Below are 12067 nucleotides of genomic sequence, written 5' to 3'. Positions count from 1 at the left end.
TTAGTTTCTTTGATTTAAATTAATTTGATAATTTTTTATTATAAAAAAAGTACACATATATCCAAATTTTGAATTTCAAAAATCGCCAAAAAATTCAATGCAAATAATTTAAAGATTCAGTTGCAAATTCAAAACTTTTAAATAATAGATACTCACATCGAAATGAGTTATAATTCATTTGAGTTTTGCCCAATATTTATATAAATACTTTAGCCAAATTTTCAACATACAAATATTTCTAATAAATTTCAAATAAAAAAAATTAGAAATTAAAAGGTGCATGTTCATGTATCAATAAGGAGTGAAACGAAAAAAGTTAACGAGCTGATTTCGAAATTCCTATAGTTGAGGGGTCTCCATGCATTTTAACCATTATGCGGTTCCCCAAAGACCAAGTGCCCAACCCCTCTCTCTCTCTCTCTCTCTCTCTCTAAAACCATTTCGATTCCTCGCGTAGAAAATCGTGGGAATTTGTTGGGAATTATTGTTATTTTTAATTTTGTTTTTATTATGTTGCAGCGATTCGTCGATCACGTCCTCGCCGTAACAAAAGAGTAATCCCCATCCCTCCTTTTCCCCAATTTTTCCTTAATTTTTACCATTTTTTCCCGAATTATTTGCCTATTTATCTCGAAAATTTTCGGTTAATTGCGTATTTTTTGGTGTTTTTTATGCTAATTTCTCATGAATTAGGTTTTGGACTCTAAATTAAGGTTATTTTTGTGGGATAGTCGATTGGAAATTTGTTGATTAATGTCGATTTTGATGGATTTTGTTTTGCTAGTTAGTGAATGATGACAACCGGAATATTCCTCATCGAGAACATTTTTTTTTAAAAAAAAAAGCATTTTTTCCGAGTTATTTTGAGGGTAAATGTAGAAATTGCTTACTTAATTACCTTTTCTTTACTTTTCTGGTGTTGATTTATCTCATGAATTTAGTATTGGAATAGGAAATTGCGTAAACTGATGGAAATTTGTTGATTAATGTTGTTTTTTGGTGGGTACGGTGCTAATGATTGATAATAATGACCGAAATATTCCTCATCGAGAACAAATTAACTTGGATTTTGCATTTTTTTTCTGGATATGAACGGAATCAATTAGGTTGTATTGAGTTTGGATCATTAAAATTAGTAGGTAGTGCTTTGCACCAGGTTTTCAAATGATGAATTTTAGGGAAATAGCCCTAAGTTTCGATTTTTATTTGTATATATTTTTCAAACCCTAAATATAATATCTGAGCCTAGATGAATAGTCCTAGGATTTAGAAAAGCCCCTGATATTGTTCATATTTAACTCTCAATGTTTATGTGATTCATCACTTTGCCCTTTCCTTAGCACTTTTCTGTGATAATATGATGCATTAGTGTTTCTATAGCCTGGGTGTGTAATAGACAGTTACTTCGTATCACAGTGTAATCCTATTGAGGAGCTTGGTCGCTCTTCGGTAAAAATGAGATCGTATTTGGAGACAATAGGAAAGTAATAGAATCATTTTGACCATTGAAATGGTAAGATGTGTACTTTTTTTAATGTTAGAGGCGCAAAATGCCAATCGCGAAGATGTTTGGGGGTTTTTATGCATTCAGTCTTTTTGCGAAAATATTCTGTGATCATATTAAGTTTATCTCCTACTAGTAGTTAGTGAGAGAAATGTGGCGGAATGAAGTGAAAGAACGAGGAAGAAAAGGGAAAATTTATATTGGAGAAGTAAGCTATTTTTCCTGAGTTCTCACATGATGCTTGATAGTTCACGTATGATGGGAAATACAAGAGAGTGAAAACAACAAAGTTGGGTTTTGGCATGACCATAGAACCAAAATGTTTGAATTGGGATAGTACAGGGACAATATATATACATAAATAAGTACTCGATTAAGCTCTATTTTATTATAATGATTTTTATAATGTTATATGCGCTCCCTTTGTCCTGCAGATCTGTGAAGACATTCACTTATGAATCCCTGAATAGTATTGCAAGGTTGATAAATGGGGTTTCGGCACTCTTGTTGACAATATTGCCAGGGAAGGCTAACTTGTTAGAGGGAATCCATGGCTGGGAGCTCAGACCTACATTCCGAGGACCTCGCCTTCCTCGGTGGATGGAAAAGTAAGTTTGATGTCTTTTCTGTATTCTGTTGAGCTATGTATACAGTTATCCTTCTTTATTCAGTTTTGTTTCCGTGAAGATGCAAATATTCATATCACTGTTATCATCCTATTGATGAAACTAGAATTACCGTTATGTGGAGACTGAAATTTTCGCTGTTTTTCGCAAAATTATAAATTACTTTTACCAATATTCTGGAGTCCTTGCCTTGCTATCTGGATGGGCAAGAAATTTTAAAATCTGTTCGTTGTTGTTACAACGATTTATATTATATCCAGTTATTACTGTAGTCCCCTTGTACATCTAAATCATTTTTATTGAGTATTATGGAGTCCGCATCATTCTGATATCTAATTTGTAGTCTCTATTTATGCTTTGCATGGTTATTTATTCAATTAGCAGCACTAAAAAGAATGGCATGGTATTTTTGGAAGATGCCCCTTCTAGGTGTGATGATTTCAAGTGGGTATTTCACTAGGGATCAGCTTTACTTGTGGTCATATTAAAAGTCGCACCTAAAGCTCAGGAAATCTCTTTCTACTCTCCTTTGTATTTCTCTTAGTATGTATAGGTACATGAGAACGTTAACTAATACTTTTAAACTTTTCCTTTGATGAAGAGGACAAAAGTATCCAAAGGAGCTATGGTGATTGATTTTCCAAAAGGAGCTATGGTGATTGATTTTCCAAGTAATGGGAGGCATATCATAGTTACTTTCTTCTGTGGCAGTCAATACGTAGTATAATAGATGCTGCTTTAGCTACAACATTTATCGTCACATTCTTGTGCTCTTTGCATAAAGATAGTAAAAACTAAAAGCACATTTTTGATTGGATAAGAAAGAATGTAAAATGTGTTTAGCATATCATTTCTACATTGTGTTACTTTTTGATGAATACAAGATTAAGGGAAAGCCTCAAAAATCACCCTGAAGTTATAAGAGTATGGATTGATTGTGCTCTGCTATGTTGTGGTTCAAGGTGCTACACTTTGAACACCAGGTCACTGAAGTCCATTAGCTGTTGCATGCAGTTGACCAATGGACAGCAGCCAACTTCATTGCTACTTATTTCAACACTTTGAAATCTTTAGCCTGGCTTTGATGATGCTATTTGTTTGGTTCTCATTGTCTCCTTTGGAGCAACACTTTTCTTTCAGTTGAAAAGATTCCTCTGGTTTTCTCCACTCCGGACATGTTTGATTCGAGTTAACTAGATGTCATAAAGTTCTTTTCTGAGTGAAGTGACTTGATCCGTGTGTTTGATATTAGTTTTGTTGAAGTAGTGCGAAAGTCTAGTTAAATGCTATTTTGATTTTGACGAGTTCTAGAAACTATATTGCCTGTCATAAACTTCCAGTCAACCATACAGTCCTTGGAGGAGAAGGGCCTTTGACGAGTTATATTCTGCATCCTCCACAGAGTCCAGTAAACTCTATGGTAGGGATGTAATATCCTAACCTGATTACTAGGCTTAGAAACTATTGCCACTATTCTCTTACTTTTTGTAATAACTGAATATTTGATGTGGTAGAAGGATGACTCTTCCTAAAATCCTTGTGCTGCATCAATATGGAAAAGGCATTTCGTGCAGTGTGTCATGTAATGGTGTTAAAATCTTTATTTTGTAGGGATATGTGGTGGTGTCATGTACTGTTTACTCTTAGTGTGTAGTATTGATTATTAGACAGTATGGCTATGGCTCTATTATCTGCATTACTTTTCGTATTTGACAAAATCAGTCATGTAAAGCTAATTGGTACAAGGATTGCCAATGATTGAGTGGCAAGTCCTTCATTTTGTTGTTTCAATTGATTTTCTTTATGTAGGGAACTTGTTTTCATTTCTTCCATCATGCATAAGAAGTTCCTGCCTTTAACTTTGTTTTGTTGTGATGACAGTGGCGTTTCATCATTCAATGAGTTCATTCATGAGCTTTCTGTGGATTCTGACACTTCATCGACCACTGGTTCCATATCTAGTGAAGATGATAACGATGATAATATTTACCCTGCCTCTCCTTTGTCTCAGTCTTCACGTTTGTCTCATTCAAGCAGTATCACCAGATATGATAGACGCTTAATACGCTCTATACGACGCATACTTTCCTGGATTCTGTGGCCTGCCACAGTTGTTCTTTGGTTGCCATTTATCTTATTCCAATCTGCCAGATCTAGGAGACGTGAATCAGTTTCTCCTGGCAACCCAGAAACTCACCAGCTGTTAGGTCGTCGCATTGCTAGAAGGTCATTTCACATAAAAGACCATGTTGTTCAGCGTACTACTGACAGACGGCGTGGAGTTTTTGAGGTACTTGTTATGTCCAAATTGAATACAATAACGTTTTCTGAATATGTAGCCTTGAAAAATCATTCATCAGGTTTAGCTAAAGAGTTTGCTTAGGCACATGTTAAGAAACATTTGATAAGTGGTTAGGTACACTGATCAGGAATTCATATCGGTTTACAAGTAGAAAAATAATAAATATTTTAGATTCGTGTGGGAAAATTTTGATCAACTTAACGCTCTAACAATTCTAAACAATCTTTTGTATTCCGCATGGCAATACAGAAACATATATATTATCCCGTAAATTAGTATTGTCCTCTTGAAAATGTTTCTTAACATGGGAACTGGTTAGATAAGTCCTCCTATATTTAGTATTTATAATATGTATAAACATCTCTTATGTCTAATTGAATCCCCAACTTAAGATAAGGGTATTTAGTAAGAAACTATACATTAGACAGTATGTCTGAAAATCCAGGTTTGTAGGGGTTATAAATGTTAATATATAATTTTGAAGGGATATTGTCTAAGGCCCAATGTATATTTGTTCTAACTGTTTATTTAATGGAAACTCTTTCCCACGTTGTGCTTTTCTATTATTTTGCAAAATATATTTGTGTTTCTTGGCTGATTTTTTTTCAGAAGACTAAGTTACTTAAAGTTTCTACATCTGTGATTATGCCTCTCCCAGGATCTCCAGCTGGCAATTGAGATATTCATTGAATCAGTTTTCGAGACGGTTCACAATGCAGCACACCTTGTTCTTTCTCCTTCTGAGGTTTGGCAGAAATTATATTCTTTGGTTTCGCTTCGTGGAAGCAGTGGGAAAGTTACCTATGATAGTGATTCCGATGAAGCTGTTGTTCCAACTGCTACCGTTGGCAGTGTTGATCCAACTCCAGCTGAAAGACGGACTACATTTCACCATTCTTTAAACACAGACTCGCGGACATGTGAAGATGTCATAAGTGAGCTTGGGTAAGGACTATCTTTTTGCTATTACTTCTTTGCTTGTACTCTTATAGAGAAGGTATTAGTGATCCAATTACATGAATGAGATTTGATTGTATCAAGATTCTCTTGATTATCTACTGGCAAATTAGTTTTACACTCGTTTAATTTGTCTTTGTCACCGAGTTGTTATAGAGGTAAACTCCACTATTGATCATTGAACTTATTGGGGTGTCTCACTTGGGTCGCCAAACTTAAATTTGTTGCAGTTGATGTATGGGGTCCAATTTCTGTTTAATTAGGTCACTCTTGTGATGGCATGGCTGCTACATATCGTGCAGCTAAATGAGCTGCCATGTTGCTCCTCAAAAAGGAAAATTAAAGGGCCATTGGAAACAGTATCTAAGTTCAGTGCACAATTGTGACAAATTGAAGCTCGGTGACCAAGTATAACTTTAGCAATAAGCACTATGACTGGTGGTGTAATCTACCTGTTATTAGAATTTGGAATTGGCAAGAACCAAAGTTCAGATGAGTTTAACTAAATCTTTTACTCTTTCCATATCTCAGCTATCCTTACGAGGCTATACGTGTGGTTACAGATGATGGATATGTGCTTCTTCTGGAGAGAATTCCTAGGTAAGATAGATGTTTTCTTTAGGTTCACTTTCTCGTGAGCCTCTCAAAAGTATTCTGTTAAATGTTTTTAATGTGTGACTCGTGATACATTTATGTCGCAGGCGTGATTCTCAGAAGGTTGTGTATCTACAACATGGGATATTGGATTCATCGATGGGGTGAGTTGACAAATGACAGATATATTCTGCAAGTTAAAGTTTGCTATTTGACTACAAATAGAATGGTTGCCATGCAACTGCCATACTTGAAAAATGAATAAACACCATTTGGCCTATCTGCAAACAGCTGCCTAAATTCCTAATTTTTTAAATCTGATCCCTGAACTTAACGTAGAGATGTATTTTGTTTTACAACCAGGTAATGTTAGTTTTTTAATATCTCTGTGTTGTGTCTAGCATCAGAGCAATATGACGAACAAAACGAGTCTTGCAAGCTGGATTTTTTTTTGAACAATGTGCTTCAGAGCTAAAATCCCATTAATGGTAATTGTTGAACTTATAAAAGATGAAATGTAGCAAGGTGTTTGTAGATTGCACCTCTATTACAAAGCAGCTAGTAGCAGTTCGATCTTCCTTCTTGTTTCTTGAGTTAGCATAAAATAATACAACAAAAATTTGTGCTCAATTTTAGTTGGATTTTTTAATCGTGTTTGATGCTTTGCTTTCTTTCTTTTGGCGGTTAACAGAAGAGATGGACTTTACCGAATTATAATACATACTTTGGATCAAACCCATATACCAGTCATGTGATGAAAAATGAAGTGGTAGGGGTTTAGGGGCCTATTTGCAAATGGTCAAAATTCAATAACTGTTTGTCCAGTTTTCCTAAATTTTGTACTAAACTACCCAATGTGAAGAAGTTATTTTCTTTTGCAGTGTCTTGGGGAATTCGATGATTTCCATTTTATGATTCAGCTAGTGAATTTCCTATGCTGTGCTGAGTTTGTGCTACTTGGTACCTCTTTTTCGTAAACAACAACAACAACAACAAAAAAAAAAAAAAAAATCAACAAGCTGTTGCAGTTCATTTAGCCAATCCTTCTTTAATATATTGTGAACTTTCCTAGAGCTTTGGAGGGTTTCAGCTGTAAATCAAGTTTAGAAAGAGTGAAAACATAATTTTACTACCGACCTCAATGAGGCTGAGGAGATCCCCAGCCTTGGGGTTTCAATTTCTTGAAAACAATTTCGCTTTCTCCTATATAATGTGCTTTCCTAGAGCTTTAGGGGACCTTTGAATTGACGTAATTGCGATTCAGCTATAAATCAAGTTTAGTAAGAGTGAAAACATTAATTTGCCATCGGCCACAATGAGGTGGAGATCCCTTGAAAACTATTTCACCTTGGGAAGGTCCAAAAGTCATCTTCCATGGAAAGATCCAAAATGTAGACCACGACAAGGCGGCGGATCTTCTTGTAAGCGCCGTGGTAGATGGCATGTTGATGTTTGTACTATTAATAAACTGACTTACAGCCAAACTGCAATTACGTCTATATATTAGCACGATCTGTCAAAGTTGAGCTGTCTCCACATAATAAATGATAATTCGAACTCATTTTGGACTTAACACAGCCCTTTCGAAAAACAGAGGGGGAAGTGATTTTTATAATTACATCTGCCTTTTTTGTTCCAGTTTGTTGTCACCTGCTGCCAGTGAGAAGTTCACCAAAGTTAGTGTAGAAACTTGATTGGTTGAGAGTTGTTGAGACAAACATGAAATTAGTCTTTATTTAAGAAAAATTTTCCAATCTTATACCTTAAATTTGAATTATTCTACCAATATTAAGTAGGAGGTTCCAATGAAAAAATAGTAGCCAGTTCCTTAGTAATAGAGTATATTTGCTGATAGAGTTTTATAAAGTGCTACCTTTTAGTGTTTTGCACAACACTATCTTTGATTAATGAGTGTATCTTGTAATGATTCTTTCGTGAAGTCAATGCTAACTATATTCGTAAAATCTATTTCTCCAGAAGCAATAGTCAAATTATTAAATAATTTGGTCATTCATGAAAACCCAATATATTCCTTAATCATGATCTTCTCGAAGCTAGCAAATTATAATGATTGAACTGGTCAAGAAACACTCACTTCCTTGCGCGTACATTGTCCTACAAGTTAGCAAAAGCATGTGCTGTTATGAGATTTAAATATTGTGCTTTGGTTTCTACTTCCCTAAGGTGACATGATATCTAGTGCATACTTTACGACGCCTTGCCTTGCAAACCTTGTTTCCTTTTTCATTTGCCATCTGCCATCTTTGACAGTGCATGAAATGACATGAAATAAGATGCAGCCAGCAGTTGCCTTTCATTCTTCTGGGCTGTGTTTTCTGGACCATAGCAGCATCCATGCTACTCGCAGCACAAATCAGCACTTCAAATTCTAGTTTATATCTTACGCTTTAAATTAGTCCTGTTCATATATTTTCTATCATAATCTTAAGTGTACTTCTGTATATTCAGTTCATACTGGATGACTACCTTCTTTTACTTCTCTTGATCTGTTTAGAATATGGTTTCCAACAGTTAGTTATAATGTTGAAATATATCTCTCATTATGCTATACAGCTTGCTTCTAATTTTACGCTGTTACTTTTTTCTTTTCCTCCACTTGACACTTGTGAAGATGAATAAAAATTTGTGATTTCTAGATTGCAGGCATAACTAATGATCTATATATATAAGGGAATGGAACTTTTTAAACATCCCTTCGCATTGGCTTGACTACAAAGCATTAGCCAAACGATTTATTAGTATTGTGTGTCTTTGTGCTTGTACGCATGTCTTCATGTCTCTACCGTTTACTATAATCTTCATCTATAATACTTATGTATTGTTATCGTTACTGCTATTGCAGTTGGGTGTCTAATGGTGTTGTTGGTTCTCCGGCATTTGCTGCCTATGATCAAGGTTGGTGCAGTTGTTTCGAAATGCATAGCAGAGACTAAAATTCTATATATGCGTAAAACACCTCACTTCAGTAAGGATCGAGTCAGTCCAGTCAATTCACTATTTTTTTTTCCCCCTTATTTTCAGGTTATGATGTTTTTCTTGGGAATTTACGTGGTTTGGTTTCCAGGGAGCATGTTGACAAGAATATTTCTTCACGCAAGTAAGTTACTCATTTGCAGTTATTGCTGTTTTTCGTTGTTTTAGAGCTGACACTATATGCTTGCTGTCTGAACTTCATTCGAGGAGCCTATGCGAGACTAGATGTCTTGGTTCATTTATCAAAATATTAGTTTTGCCCTTTCGAATCCTTCGAGTGATCTAGTTGTTTGTCTAGCTATTTTCTTAGCTCAAAAAGTAGCTTGAGTTGTAATCTTGCAGTTTCTGCTGCCACTGTGAAAAGGCCTTTACAAGATGCGTATTAATTTTCTTTTTCATTTCTCAAATTTCCAGAAGATTTTATTTTCAATTTTCAACTCAAAAACCCAAAAAAAAAAAGAAAAAAAAAAAACTGATATTTATGTATAATTGGAATTTTGTCAACGAGTAGAAAGAACAGGAAATATTCATATGAAAGGCATGATACCGCCTTCAAGGGAACACATGCCTATGTTGATAAAGAACTAAATACTACCTACCTCGGTTTTGACCTAGTTGTTTGCTACCTAAATGAGCAATTTCCACTAACAATGAATTTCGTTGCTTGCGTTAGCCAACGATCGACCGTTTATGTTTCCAGCTTTGCTTTCAAGACATATCAAAGAGTATCTTTTCCAAGCAAAACATTTTTGTCGGTTGCGTTTGGCTGCTTATCTCCGTTTAGAACAAACTAATGAAGCGTTTTGGGGGAGGGAGTGGGTGGGGTTCCTTTTTTCTTTATTGGTGCTCGTAAGACTTCCCGAGAATCAGTCTCACTTGTAGGTTGCAAAGTGGTATTCGCTTTCTGATCTGTACATATATCAGGGTGTGCCCAGACATGTAACTCCAATTTTTTTTGACAATAACAGGTACTGGAAATACTCGTTGAACGAGCACGGAACAAAAGACGTACCCGCAATAATTGAGAAAATACACGAAATCAAAACTTCAGAGTTAAGCAAAAACCACCAACCCGTTACTGAAGACGACGCCGCCAACAACCAACCCTACAAACTCTGTGCAGTTTGCCACAGTCTAGGAGGAGCGGCGATGCTAATGTACGTAATAACACGTAGAATGGACAGCAAGCCTCACCGCCTATCAAGGTTAATCCTCTTATCTCCTGCCGGCTTCCATGAGGATTCTACCATATTATTCACTATCGTAGAGAAACTAGTACTGCTAATCGGTCCAATACTCGCCCCTGTAGTACCCGGTCTCTATATACCAACTAGATTCTTCCGGATGCTTCTAAACAAGTTGGCTCGAGATTTTCACAACTATCCGGCTTTGGGCGGCCTGGTCCAAACCCTAATGGGCTACGTTGTTGGGGGCGACAGCTCGAATTGGGTCGGAGTTCTTGGATTGCCACACTATAATATGTACGACATGCCGGGGGTGTCATTTTATGTCGCTCTTCACCTCGCGCAAATTAAGCGAGCGAGAAAGTTCATAATGTATGATTACGGAAGTGCTTCTGCGAATATGGAAGCGTACGGTTCACCGGAACCGTTGGATTTGGGGGAGCGGTACAACCTAATTGATATCCCCGTTGATTTGGTTGCGGGGATTAAGGATAGAGTGATTCGGCCTTCGATGGTGAAAAAGCACTTCAAGTTGATGAAAAGGGCCGGAGTGGCGGTGTCCTACAACGAGTTCGAGTATGCTCATTTGGACTTCACTTTCTCGCACAGGGAGGAGCTTTTGGCTTACGTGATGAGTCGGCTAAATCTTATCGAACATCCGCAACAGCAACGAATGAATCCAGCTACCGTGAGGCTTCGGAAATTAAACAAAGCCCAGCCAAAAATCTGCGACGATGACGACAACGGTGCATTGGAAGGTAAGAATGGCACTTTAGGAGGGGATTTACAAAGAAACGACGAAATTACGCCTGATTCATGAAAATTGACACAAATACTCTTTACTGTACTTCATGATGTAGCTTCTTTATGTGAATAGACTCGTGCAACTTTTATCGGTATAGGATGTACCGAGCTGTTGTAAAAGATCTGGGTCGTCAAATGTGCGCGCTGTAAGCATCCCCTTTCAATAGTGGTGATGTCTGCGACCGTAACAGGGGATTGATCTTTTTTCTTGTATCCCTTGAATATATCAGTCATCAGATGTAGTCTTTTGTAAACTTGTACCGAAACTATCAAACACCTTTGTATACGAAGTTGTTAGTGTTCTTTTCAAACATTGTTTATTATAGAGCCGAATCAATACTTGATTGTGTTTTGAGTGTACGTCAGTCGAGTGTTTTATTGTTTAGGGGCTGAGGAAATTTTTTTTGCGGAAAAAAAAAATTCCATGAGAAGTCGTCGTCTTCACTTTTCTTCCGTTTGGTTCTTAAAAAAAACTCAAATCTGGAAAACGAAAAAACTAGTTTTTCATGAAATATAAAACAAAGAAGTTTTCAGAAATACTAGCTTTTTTTTTATGAACCAAACTGGCGAAAAATTTGACGAGAAATTTTCCATGAGAAACTTGTTAAAAGCATCTATTTTTACGTTTTGGAAAGCCAAAAATTTCAAAAGCACTTTCAATTTTCCCTTGTGGGCAATTGCCAATCCAATTTTTATAGCACTCGCGGAAAAAAGATCGGTAGCATTTTTAAATTGTTCTGATCACTAAAAAGTATAAAAACAGATGCGTTCAAAAATACAATTCCAGATTAGGCCTAGTAATAGTAATATGTGAATAGTTAGCCAATTTAATTTTCTAAAATGGTAGATCTGGTGGCTGAAAATGCATGATACAGTAGTTGGGATGTTTGTTTCAGTCGATTCAAGAGAATCTCAGGTCTTCCTGAAAATGACTTTCTGGTGTATGTCTATTTTGATGAAAGACGGAAATTCGGAGGTCAAGTTTGCAGTTTGTTAGCATCCCTTGAACCCTTGTTGCCCAGATGTAGGGTTCCAGTGAACCATGTAATCAATGTCGACTAATTAGTAGCCGATCATTGGTTGATAAAATGACAACATAAGA

The 12067-nt window shown here is 36.3% G+C and overlaps 1 protein-coding gene across 1 annotated transcript; it reads left to right on the top strand.

Moving 5' to 3' along the window:
- On the top strand, positions 406-11288 carry LOC109717345. Its single transcript, XM_020243080.1, has 9 exons — positions 406-554; positions 1939-2112; positions 4012-4420; positions 5091-5377; positions 5921-5989; positions 6091-6147; positions 8847-8899; positions 9026-9101; positions 9946-11288. Exons 1-9 carry the CDS (start codon positions 511-513, stop codon positions 10979-10981), a joined length of 2205 nt encoding a protein of 734 aa, XP_020098669.1. The 5' UTR covers positions 406-510; the 3' UTR covers positions 10982-11288.

This window comes from Ananas comosus, linkage group 11 (genome assembly GCF_001540865.1).
Source record: "Ananas comosus cultivar F153 linkage group 11, ASM154086v1, whole genome shotgun sequence".
NCBI classification, from domain to species: Eukaryota; Viridiplantae; Streptophyta; class Magnoliopsida; order Poales; family Bromeliaceae; genus Ananas; species Ananas comosus.
Note: the sequence above shows the minus strand (reverse complement) of the source record. Positions and strands in the feature narration are given on the sequence as shown.